Source organism: Eriocheir sinensis, chromosome 45, assembly GCF_024679095.1.
Source record: "Eriocheir sinensis breed Jianghai 21 chromosome 45, ASM2467909v1, whole genome shotgun sequence".
Taxonomy (NCBI): Eukaryota; Metazoa; Arthropoda; class Malacostraca; order Decapoda; family Varunidae; genus Eriocheir; species Eriocheir sinensis.
Window position 1 is genome coordinate 10,353,835 of NC_066553.1, and position 13,329 is coordinate 10,367,163.

At 45.8% G+C, this 13,329-nt stretch overlaps 1 protein-coding gene across 5 annotated transcripts in view; it reads right to left on the minus strand.

Moving 5' to 3' along the window:
* LOC126980729 (uncharacterized) overlaps positions 1 to 8,179 on the minus strand; it is a 57,020-nt gene extending 48,841 nt beyond the window's left edge. The window contains exon 1 of one of the 5 annotated variants that reach the window (XM_050831010.1): positions 7,729 to 8,179. Coding sequence is in view for 2 of the 5 variants with exons in the window: in XM_050831015.1 (XP_050686972.1) it covers positions 6,871 to 6,985 (115 nt within the window). In the remaining 3 variants the exon portion in view is untranslated. Of the gene's footprint in view, positions 1 to 6,870; positions 7,627 to 7,728 lie in introns of those variants that run through there. The other 4 variants (XM_050831014.1, XM_050831015.1, XM_050831009.1 and 1 more) reach the window with 4 other exon arrangements.
* Positions 8,180 to 13,329: the final 5,150 nt, after the last annotated feature.

A 13,329-nucleotide genomic window follows, 5' to 3' on the forward strand; every position in this document is an offset into this window, starting at 1 on the left:
TAAAACAGTGACCTCTGGCCACGATCTGACTGCCGGATTACCCATGTGGTGGCTGTACAACGGTGTACACGGGCAGTACGCCGGAGCGAGAACGACGTTCCCAGACCAATCCCGATCCCACCCCGGAGCCCTCCTGACCCACTTACGGCGGCCACGGAAAATGACAAAATATCACCACGGTTACAGCCGGTAACCCACGACCCACCCACAACGACCATGATGAAGTTACAGAGTTGCCTAGGTGCCTTTCCGATGTTTCACAGACATTGGCGTCTAACCGTTGTAGCATCTTGGTATTTCTGCCGTTGTATAAAAAGGGGGCGTTGCCTGGAACTGGCACCAGTGTGTATGTGTGTGTGTGTGTGTGTGTGTGTGTGTGTGTGTAGAAGAACGATTTACTATATAAGTTTACTGTGCAGGTAGGATATGGGTTGAATTTGCAGTTGCGGGGTGGGTGTAAGGGGCGGTTGTGGATATACTTTTGGTGGCCATGGAGTGTGTGCAGGTGGCAGATGTTTTCAGATTACGGGGTGGGGCTGGCAGGATCTTTGTACCTCAGGTCAGGTGGGCTACTTGTGAAGTGAACTTTGAGGGGATGAAGATTAAGGAAAGGGGATTACATGACCTGATGCTTCGGTGTTAAGATTAAGGAAAGGGGATTACATGACCTGATGCTTCGGTGTTAAGATTAAGGAAAGGGGATTACATGACCTGATGCTTCGGTGTTAACTGAAGGGCAAGGTCTGGCACAAGTCTTTGCTTTCTAAACTGCCCTCTTTCAGATTCTATCCCTCTCTCTGTTCCTTTATCTCCAGTTTCCTTTCTGGCCATTTTATCTCTGCAGTGGTTGACGGTCACTGTTCTTCCCCTAAACCTATCAACAGTGGTGTTCCACAGGGCTCTGTCCTATCGCCCACTCTCTTCCTGTTATTCATCAATGATCTTTCCATAACAAACTGTCCTGTCCACTCATACGTCGACAACTCCACTCTGCATTATTCAACTTCTTTCAGTAGAAGGCCATCCCAACAGGAAGTACACGACTCCAGACCGGAAGCTGCAGAACGCTTAGCCTCAGACCTTACTATTATTTCCGATTGGGGCAAGAGGAACCTGGTGTCCTTCAACGCCTCAAAAACACAGTTTCTCCACCTATCCACTCGACACAATCTTCCAAACAACTATCCCCTATTCTTTGACAACACCCAGCTATCACCTTCCTCAACACTAAACATCCTCGGTCTATCCTCAACTCAAAATCTCAACTGGAAACTTCATATCTCCTCTCTCGCTAAATCAACTTCCTCGAGGTTGGGCATTCTGTATCGTCTCCACCAGTTCTTCTCCCCCGCACAGTTGCTATCCATATACAGGGGCCTTGTCCGCCCTCGTATGGAGTGTGCATCTCACGTGTTGGGGGGCTCCACTCACACAGCTCTTCTGGACAGAGTGGAATCTAAGGCTCTTCATCTCATCAGCTCTCCTCCTACTACTGATAGTCTTCTACCTCTAAAATTCCGTCGCGATGCTGCCTCTCTTTCTATCTTCTATCGATATTTCCACGCTGACTGCTCTTCTGAACTTGCTAACTGCATGCCTCCCCCCCTCCCGCGGCCCTGCTGCACACGACTTTCTACTCATGCTCATCCCTATACTTTCCAAACCCCTTATGCAAGAGTTAACCTGCATCTTCACTCTTTCATCTCTCTCGCTGGTAAACTCTGGAACAATCTTCCTTCATCTATATTTCCTCCTGCCTACGACTTGAACTCTTTCAAGAGGAAGGTGTCAGGACATCAGCGCCCTGCCCTCACACCGAGAGGTCAAACCGCATGCGCTCCTGCTTCCGTGACCTCGCTCGCTTGCGATTCCACCTCGTGTGCCGTACTGCACTGTACTTTAGATCTTGCTGTTTTGTGTGCCGTGTGCTATTTCACGTAGTGCTGCTTATTGCCTATTGTCAACCGAGTTAGCTGCCTGAAGAGGTGTGCTGATTGCTGTGCGACCACGTGCTTCGCTGGACAGGATTAAGTGTTGCCCTTATTTTTACTATCTCTCTCTGCCTGTATCTACCCTCTTGCCAAAGCGCCCTGTAAAACATATATAAACATATACACAAAACACAGTGTTACACTCTTTCCGCCATATTCATTATATATTTCAGATTCCACTCCTATGTACGCCACTCCCTACACAGGTGTGGAGAGTTGCCTGACCTGACTCGACCCGAGTATTCCCCCGAGACACACTAATCCTCTTAATTTCTTCCTCATCTGCGTCTCTCCCTCACGTCCCTCTCTCGCCTCCCCTCTCCATTGCCCCCCTCTCTCTCTCTCTCTCTCTCTCTCTCTCTCTCTCTCTCTCTCTCTCTCATAACTACCCCCCTCCACCTGCCCCTCTCTATCTCTCCTTCCTCACTCCCTATCTCGTTCCCACCCCCTCTCTCTCCCTCCCTTTCCTTCACCCTCTTCCTCCCTCCATCCCCATCTCCCTCCTATGCCTCTCTCTCTCTCTCTCTCTCTCTCTCTCTCTCTCTCTCTCTCTCACACACACACACTTATTCTCGCTTATTCACACGCGCGTCCCTCTGCCCTACGAAAAAGAAAAAGAAAAGCAAATAAATAGATAAACACTACTCACTTGCTCTCTCCTCCTTACCAAGATGGCGCTAAAGAAATGCTCAACTTGCACAGGAAACTTCTCAGGCCATTTCTTCTCAGGACGATCGACCGTCTGCAAGATCTGCCTGTTGACACAGCAGATGGAAACGAGACTCCTTCAACAGGACGAAAGGCTGACGGCTGGCGAGAAGAAGATCACCGAACTAACACGTACTGTTGAAACCTTGCAGGAGTTTATCCAGGCCAACATCGTCGCACCTGCTGCAAGTGACGCCTCATCACCCTCAGCACCTGCACTCGATGCCCAGCCACCTTCCGAAGAAGATACGTCACAGGAGACCGGTAGAGCTGACGCTGAATGCTTCACCCCCATGAGAGGAGGAGCCAGACCCGCCCCTAGAGCCATTTATCCTACTCATTGCTACAACAGATTTGCCATACTGGAGGAGGAGGACGAGGAACAGAGCACCTTCTTGGTCGGTGACTCTATGATTCACCATCAGGTGGTTGAATTCTGTGGCAGAGTCCCCCGTCATAGGCGTAACTACTGTTATCCTGGAGCTGGTGTTGACGACATCACAGCTGCCCTGGACGAGGTCTCCGCTGAGGCCTCTAATGACTCACTCTTTGTTCTCCACACAGGTACAAACGACGTCACCACGACCCGGTCTGAGGAAATGCTGGACAAGTACTGTAGGCTCATCCAGCAGTATAAGTCTAAATCCCAAAATATTTTGATTTCAGGAATTCTACCACGGACGTGGGACGAGGGCGACTTCTACAGTAAGGCCTTCAGCCTCAACAACCGCCTACAGGCTCTCTGCGGAGAGCTTGACGTCGAGTTCTTTAACACCTGGAACCATTTCTACGGCCAGAGTAAACTTTTCCATAGGGACAGCATACACCTGTTCCCCATCGGGGCAGCCAGATTCGGAAGGCTCCTCAACAACGCCGTACGTAACGCCCGAACAACAAAAAACGACTCTCAGCCACGTCCTTCCATTCCGCCCGTGTAAATAGACACCATACACCAAAAAAAACTCGTAACATTGAACCCTCCAGTACCACCACCTCTTACCAAGCCTCAAGATAACCTAAGAGTCCTTAGTTTCAATGCGTGTAGCCTAAGAAACAAGTTTAATGAACTGCGATGTCTTGCTCTGACAGAAAACTTTGACATAATTGCTATAACCGAAACATTTATCGACACCACTAATATTGATTTAAGTTCCAAATACATCATAGATGGCTACAGACTCTTCAACCAAGATCGTGTAAACCGTAGAGGTGGTGGTGTTGCCCTTTTTGTCAAAAGCTATTTGCAACCCACTGACAAAACACCAAGAAACAGTAACGTTGAACATTTGTGCGTGCGAGTAAACACTGCAAAAGTCAATTTAAATATATCTGTCACTTACAGGCCTCCGGGGCAATCACTCGATGCCGATCTTGAAATGTACAGCGTCTTAAGGCAGTCACTTAACAGCGACTCACTGATATTAGGAGACTTTAACCTCCCCCATATCGACTGGGTGACACTGTCGGGTACAGAAGGTGAGTCCCATAGAATGATCGAATTTTTAGAGGAAAATTATCTAAGCCAAATGGTTTCTGAACCAACACATCAAAATAACATACTTGACCTTGTTATAGCGACCCAAGATAACCTAGTCAGTAATGTCATGATAGGAGAACACCTCGGTTCCTGCGATCATAAACTAGTGCGCGTTGACATTAGAGCTCAAACATCGGTGACTGAAAATAAAGTAAAGGTGCCCAATTTCAGAAGAGCCAACTTCGTAGAAATCCGACGAAAACTAATAGATATGCAACTATCAGATGATGGCAATGTAGAGGATGCCTGGCTAAGCTTTAAAAATCACTTACTCACTCAGCAGGACACATTTGTCCCCTTGTGCGAGAAACGAATTAACACTAATAAAAGTCCACCTTGGTTCAATAGCGAAATTAAACACTCAGTCAAGGAGAGAAAATTGTTTTACAGGTTAAAGAAAGAACAAAGCACGCCCAAAAACATTAGACTCTACAATGATGCCAGGCGACGAGTAAACAGATTAGTGCATCAGGCAAAGCGTAGATATGAAGAAAATATTGCAGCCAACTGTAAAAATAATCCGAAATCCTTCTTCAGTTACATAAACAACAGAAAGGCGATCAGAAGTGGAATTGGACCCTTAACAAACAGCGACAGTCCACTAGTGACTGACAGCCGACACATTGCAAACCTATTAAACAATTTCTTTTCCTCGGTGTTTAACACTAACAGTCCTCCCACCACTACCACCAACACCAGTACGTACTAATGTAAAACCCTAGCATGCATTGCCTAACTTTGAAATAAAACCCGATGAAGTCCTTAAAGCCCTCAAATCACTTAAAACAAATAAAAGTCCTGGACCTGACAAAGTATATCCAACTCTACTGAAAGAAACAAAGCGAAATACTCTCCTCCCTCACAACCGTATTCAATATGACCTTGCGACAAGGCATCGCCCCTTCAGATTGGCAAAAGGCTAACGTGACACCGATTTTTAAGATAGGAGACAAAAAAGTACCAGGTAATTACAGGACCATTAGTCTAACTTCGGTTGTAGGTAAGCTACTTGAGGGCATAATTACAGACAAAATTGTGAGTTACCATGAAAGCCACTCATTAATTGGGGACTCACAACATGGCTTCCGAAACAAAAGATCCTGCCTATCAAACCTATTAACCTTTTATAACGACCTCTTCACTGTTTATGACGTAACAAAATCACTGGACGTAGTCTATCTTGATTTCCAGAAAGCATTTGATAAAGTCCCGCATCATAAATTACTTTACAAATTAAAGCAAATAGGTATTGACGGTCAAGTAAACCAATGGATCGCGAATTGGTTGAGCAACAGACAACAAAGAGTAGTGATTGACAGATTTAACTCAGAGTGGGCGCCAGTCACTAGTGGCGTCCCTCAGGGCTCGGTTCTTGGCCCAGTGCTCTTCATTATTTACATCAACAACGTGGATGTTGGACTCAATAACCGCATTAGTAAATTTGCAGACGCCTCCAAGAGGATTTGCACAAAATTTCAGCTTGGTCGGATAGATGGGAGATGCCCTTTAACGTAGACAAGTGCCAGGTCCTTCAAGTTGGAGCGAGGAATAAGAAGTTTGATTACGAAATGCGCGGCGTTAAACTCAAAAGCGTTCAATGCGTTAAGGACTTGGGGGTCAAAATCGCGTCAAACCTCAAATTCTCACAGCAATGCATCGATGCAGCAAATAAAGCTAACAGAATGTTGGGCTTCATTAAAAGAAACTTTTTATTCAAGAATAAAGATGTAATACTCCCGCTCTACAATAGTTTAGTCAGACCCCACTTGGAATATGCGGTACAGTTTTGGTCTCCCCACCATGCAAAGGATATTGCTAAATTAGAAGGTGTTCAGCATCGGGCAACGAAAATGATCCCTTCCTTGCACAACAAATCCTATGAAGAAAGGCTTTCTACCCTTAACATGTTCTCTCTTGAGAAACGTCGCCTCCGAGGAAAACTGATCGAATGTTTTAAAATACTTAATGGTTTCACGAATGTAGACAGATCAACATTGTTTATGATCGATGACACTTTGCGCACGAGGAACAATGGCGTAAAACTCAGATGTAGACAAGTAAATTCAGACTGCACCAACGTTGTAGTGCAAGAATGGAATAAGCTTCCACCGTCAGTGGTCCAGTGTAACACGATTGACTCCTTCAAAAATAAGCTCGACCGTCACTTCCTTCAACTTAATATCAACTAGAGTAGAAATGCAACGTTTTGGAGCCTTCTGATTAATGTAAAATCACTTAGGTTTAAGGACAGACCACCAAGTCTGGACCATGGGGTCTGTGTGGTCTGATTTTCTATGTAAATCTATGTAAATCATCCCGAAATTGACCTCTCTTTCGGCCACCTCTTTTGATTCTTTTTATAGGAGCAGCGAGTAGCGGGCTTTTTTTATTATTGTTTCCTTTTTTTGTGTGCCCTTGAGCTGTTTCCTGTTTAAAAAATAAAAAAAAGTCATTAGTGGCAGCAAACTGATAAAGGGTGTAATTAGCCAGGTGTGTGTGTGTGTGTGTGTGTGTGTGTGTGTGTGTGTGTGTGTGTGTCCATCTCAACCGCCTCATCGAGGAGAATTGTGGTGGCCTTTTTCCGTCCATTTTCCTGGGCCTGAGTGGCTAACTCTTGTCTCTGGGTAGCGGTACCTTCCTCCTGCAGGGGGGACTGGGGCTGCTCCGTAGCCATCTCGGCTGCTGCATGGGCTAACTCGAGCTCGTCGACCCGCAACACGTGCAAGGAGGCGTTAGAGCGCTGGGCCATGGTGATGTCCGCGCCGGGAGGTCACTGGCCCAGCCCGGCAGCATCCCGACAGCTTTATGAGGTCGTTAGGCGTCCGCAGCACACGTGATCAGACTGTGGCTGAGCGGCGGAAAGCCAAGGTTTCCCACCGGAATGTCACGGTTATTTCCGATGGCTTACCGACGTTCCCGACAGACATGCTAGCCCGGACCCTTCCCGATGCCATCCCGGATAGTCACGGCATTTGACAGTTGTCGGGGTGAGCCCCGATCATTTTGCTCGCGCCAAAATGATCGGCTTTATTGTTAGCAGGCAGCAGATACGGCTCGGCGCCCGCGGCTATTAAAACTAAAAGCCGAAATTGACGTTGAAACTCTGCTATCTCTTTATGGCTCAGTGTGACCAGAAAGTGGCAAGAATTCGGCCTGGCTGGATTATTGCTGGACGTGTATTGACGAAAATACTGCTCGTGTGACCCGGCTTTTAAGATTTAAATGTCCGTCACTAATAATAATATGCTTATACTTCTAATGTTGCACCAAAGATTAAACGTTTTTGTTTCCATTCTATAGTCCGACTCAATTCTATTAAGTGGAAGGAAACGGGGGATATTACGAGCCTTATTCGCCCTTATAATAATAAAAAATTTATTCCGCAACATGTGAATGAGACAGGACCATCATCACTCCCAGGGCCACAACATCACGCACCACGCGCCTCTCGCCGTGTGGAACATGCATTCAGGCGGGACGGCCGTTACTTACCGCGGCAAGACTATCCGACGACCTGGCTTCGGACGTCCACACCGTCTAGCCACTCGGCCAGGAGGAAAGTTGGGTTTCAAGGGAACCGATGCTTCACCCTTCTATTTGACGTGTGTCACACAGTACGAATGTGGCGTCGGTGAGAATATAATGGCAATGGTTGGACGACGACGCGCAGCTCTTTATGCCAAGGAAATCTTCTCTCCATTTCACACTAGATGTAACCAGAACTGTAATCTCGAGTGATTGATAAGCGACAGTTTCTCCAATTCTCGGGGTCATATCTTGCACGTTATGGCTGTCACCGGAATAATGCAGTGATATGCGGGATAAAGCGACACATGAGGGTGACTTTACAGAGGCGGCGAGGCGAGTGCCTGTGTTGAGTACCTTTCGGCGGCTCTAATGATAGATACCTCTCAACCACATGTTCTACCACCCTCCACCCTGCGGATGGAAAATTCCATTATTGCCCGCCTTCCCAGTGACACCCACTGATTACAGTAACACACACACGAACACATGAGAGAGAGAGAGAGAGAGAGAGAGAGAGAGAGAGAGAGAGAGAGAGAGAGAGACCCCCAGCGGCGGGCAACGGCATATATATACACATTTACAATATGTAAGATGTAAAAATAAAGAAAGAAAAAAAATAAAAAGAGACCCACCTGGGGCGGGATTCATCATACCATTTACCGGACCTCTGTCTGGTAATAAAGGCGGTGTCACACTAGCACTTTTTCCGTCGATTAATGCGATTTCCGTCGATTTTTCATCGTTCCGCATGAACTTATCGCATGAATTTGTCAGACGATCAGGATCGTTTTTCCGCCAAAATTTTCGCCTTTTTGTTTCCACCAAAGACCAAGAGACTTTTTTCCATTGTGGCTTCATCTGTCTCAAACGCTCTCCTGCAGTGACCTCCAGCCCCTTCATCCTGGTGTCATTTCTGGCAATAAGAGGTGTCACCTAACTCAGAAGTCTGTGGTACTGGCTTTTTGTCCAAACCCTCCAATCTTTCTTCAGAGTCTGATCCTCTCAACTCAGCTCTCTTAACAGCACCAGTGTAACTTTTTCTCTTTCCCGACCACCAGCCGCAAATAGGCGCATCCATGCACGCTTTTTAGCTTAGCTCTCGTCTAGTCTTCACAATACACAGTATTATATTCAAGAGCAGCGTATGCTTGATTCCAGCGTGGACTCCATGTTTGTTTATATTTGTGTGGAAAGTTTCGGTGTGAGACGGACGACACACGATGTGTGTGACAGGCTAAATGACACATATCGACGATTTTCGAAAAACACGTTTCATGGTATCTCCGCCCACCCGGTAAGTCTGCATTCATCAACCACTTACTGGACCCGTGGTAAGGCCAAAAGTTACCGCGGCTCCGAGCACCCGTAACTGAGTTACCTCAGGCGTGGTAAGTGGGTAGACACTGCCTCGGCTCATGTTTGGAGGCGATTTTGAGCCTATGTATATTTTACCTCGTGACGTACCCTACACCATCAGAAGCAGAAAAACATGCAGACTTAGGATCTGGACTTATAAAAGCGATGTGACGAAAACAAGCTGAGTACGAAGGAGTTGAAGATAAATAAATGCAAGAAAATGTGTATTCCCAATTCATTTAACTTTGATTTTCGTATGTGTATTTACACATTATTGTTACAATTTTATGCTAGTGTGATGCAGAATTTTATCAGGAAGATGATGGTGGTCTCCATTTTTCTCAAAAGTGAATGTTGGGGTCAGGAAACGGGGTGGGAGTGAGGTGTGTGAAGTCGTCGGTTTGGGATGAACTGGGCACACCCGTGCACGGCCTCAGGCCGGCTTCACTTGCAGGCCGCAGTCTATAGTATGTAAGTCTGTGGAACTGTCCACCCACATGACTTTTCCCTACTTGTTAAAATACTGCAGAGGGAATAATGTTCTGTCTGTGACAGTCCCTCCCGTCTCAAGTCTCCAATATTTTTGCTGTGGAGTTTAACGTCGTAAAATTTTGCTCTGACCTCCTCCACACTACTCAAGAAGCCACTCACGCCATTCACCTCAGCAGCCACAGCTTCCCACGCCCACACCCATTGCTTGGTTGCACCAGTAAGGCATGATGACAATGGCCCCCTAGCCAATTTTGGTTGCGAGGGGTGAGTATGGGCAAACATTAGAATAATACCCAATCTTGTGATAGCGAGGCACGCAGCTGGCGTTAGCGACGGAAAACTATGAAGGTAACATACAAGAATGTTCAGAATATAGGCTACATAAACGAGTAAATTTTTATTTCAAGGATAAATATACAAGTAACGTGCATTCATTCGTAAAAATACGCATCTAATTGAGGGATTACCACGCTAATTATTTGTTTAAAGGCAGAATTTATCCCTGTACAATACACATGTCTTGATTTTGAAGTCTGTGTATTAGTAAACAAACGACACGTGAAAGCTGAAATATAGTATCAAAGGTCGCACGTGATTGGCTATCCAGCCCAACCAATCGTTGCTAGGGTGCGAGTTACCGGAGCGTTACCATACCCATAGCTGGGCACGATAACAGAAAACCTTATTCCCGATAACTAATAATTGAAAACCTTATCGATGATAACCGATATTCGTTAACTGGAGACACAAATATAGGCAATAACCGATAACCGATACCCGATATAAATCCACAATTCCGATACTAGCTAGCGATAAGTCCGATAAGCGAAAACGATACTATATTGATATTTCAAATAAAAAACATAGATGAATTCAAATTTTCATTATCTGTATCTTAGAAAACTTACAAAACCTGAAAACCACACGTTGACATGTACATATGGACGGTAATACCAGAAAGGCCTGAACCGTGTTGTGTTATTTGGCGTCTCCACCGTCAAAAGCTGGCGCTTTTTTTTACAAACACTGGTCTCTCGTGAACTGCGCATGCTCAGACCAGCAAGCGCAGACCTGTACAGTCTCACAAAGCTTTCTAACCGTAATAAAGAATTACTGGAAGGCTGAATCAGACATACAGTACCACTACCACCATCCTCGCTGTTTCTAGAACGACACTCTGTACGAGTTGTATTTATATGTACAGAGTGACGTTCTAGAAACAGCGAGGATGGTGGTACTGTATGTCTGATTCAGCCTTCCAGCAACTCTAAATGTGTTAAAAAGCTTTATGAGACTGTACAGGGCTACGCTTACTGGTCTGAACATGAGCAGTTCACGAGAGACCAGTGTTTGTAAACAAAAGCGCCAGCTTTTGACGATGGGACACCAAAGGAACGAGGCAGCTGTGACGCGGCGGCCCATGCAGCTACCGGCATGCCAGCCGTAACCAGCAATGTCCTGCCCAAAGACTAATCATAGAAGTCTGTTCAGGCGCAGGAGAGGCGTGGCAAAGAGGTGACATCATGTTGTCTCGGTGGGTCCGAGAGGTGAACCAGCCGAACTACCGCAAGATGAGGGATACCCGGGTGAGAGCTCACGTCAACTACCTTAGTTGTTAACTCCAGACCCCGTCTCATTCATTATGATGGTGGTGTTTTTGAGTACTGTACATTTATTGTTGCGGTAGATCTATTTCATAAATACCTGACCTGACAACACCTGGCAGCCTTCCCGGGCCCATTAAGGGGCAGCCTGACCTGACCACCTGACACTTGACAGGTGTTCACAACCTTGCCGCCCTAAAATTTATAGTTCTGCGGATTCACTTATAAGGGCTGATGTCGACTCCACCAATAATCCTCCATGGTCCAGGGACAGAAACCGGAGTAATTGATGGGTGACTTGTATTTTTTTTTGTCCACTGAATACTATACTTTTAAGTCATTATATTAATTCTTTATTAACTCTAAGTATACCATTCTTATTTAACAAAAAATCATAATTCCACGTTTGTATTTATAATTGGATGTGCAGCCACCTACACCACATTTATTAGGCATCCCGGTTCACGTCAGCGCTGTGCACCCGACCCCGTCTCGTTGCAAACTGACTCTGCAGGGTTGCCAGGCGTGTGAGCTAAAAAATGGACAGACTCATCCCGAAAAAAAGACAGAAAGGGACAAATATATATATTAATTTCCTTTTGCCTATTGATCGTTTACTAATATGGTACATATATGTTTTTTCTTTAAATTTCTTTAACAGTCACCCCCTCACTCTTCAGTCAGCAGATTTTATTAAAAATAATAGGCTATATTAGTGATTAACAACACAAGTTATGCAGCAGGAGTGTAATTTTTGGGAAACAAAGCTATGAACATAATTATACTTTACATACTTGTTTTAATACTGAATTGACAGAATTTCTTCATAGGAGTCCACTTCATTATCCTCGTTGCCATCAGGTACTGCTGACGTGGTAGCAGAAGCAGATCCTGATGCACTACAGTCTCCAATACTTTCCTTTCTGTACATGTTGCTGTTGAATAGGGCAGCATTTTGTTGCTTACTGTAAAACTTTGGTAGCAGTTTCCTCTATGTAGGTGTGTTCTGACTCTTAGGATGGCCTCAAGAGATCCTGTACTGAGTTTGTTTCTTGCTTTAGTTTTAACATTAGTTACATGGGAAAATACCCGTTCAACAAAGGATGTACTGAGTGGAATACAGTTTGAGTTCAGTGCAATAACTGCCAGTTCTTTGTAACAATTTTCCCCAATTGCATTTTCATGATGTAATACATGACACCAAAATTTCACTGGGTCTTTGGGTATTTCAGATTCAGGGAATTTTTCTTTCCAGTTTGTTTTCAGTGATATTTTTTCATACTGATTCTCAACTTCTTGGACATCAAAGCCCTCCTCTCTTGCTAAGCTTGCTAAGGGAAGATCACAAAATCTTGGTTTCATTTGACTGAGACATTTCTCTGGACTAAGATATTTGATGTAGTTCGTGGGACAGAATCAGACTCTGTCCCATGCAACGGCCCCCGCCTCCTGAAGACAACGTGACGTCATGCGCGAGCCCGACGAGATTTTTGCGGGAAGTGACCAGACTTGTTATAATTTGACTGGTCCTGCCCAGCCTGCAGCAGGCCAGACGCGCTGCCACCAGCTCCGCAGAGGAACTGCACACACGGCTGGAGCGGTACTCGCGGCAGGGAGCCTGGTAGGCTACGCCAGGGGCGAGATTCTCATAGGTTACGTTGACGTAAGCCTACGTTGTCGTAGCTTACGTGGCCCATACGATGACGTAGGGATGGTAATTTTCAAAGGACATTGCAGCCCTGCAGGCCGCAGCTGATTGGTGGAAGACTTGGAGAGCTGCGATGTGACGTCATCAGAGTTGCAAGCGAATCACAGTCCCTTCTTGAGCTGAGCCACGAGCCACGCCTCACGCCCCGCCATGGCGATGAGTCACCCTCCCTCTCAACCCACTGACTGCCTCGACGAGAGTTTCTATACATAGTCGTGAAATAACAGACTACCCGACGCACCCTCAGAGCAGATCAAAGTAAACTACACACGTGAAAATAGACAATGATTGAAATGCAAATAAGGAGCCCTATTGCAGAAATAGGGAGGTAACGGGATATATATTCATATGTGCAATAAAACATTCAGTGACACACGGCCAACTCCCCTGTAATACCCATGATAG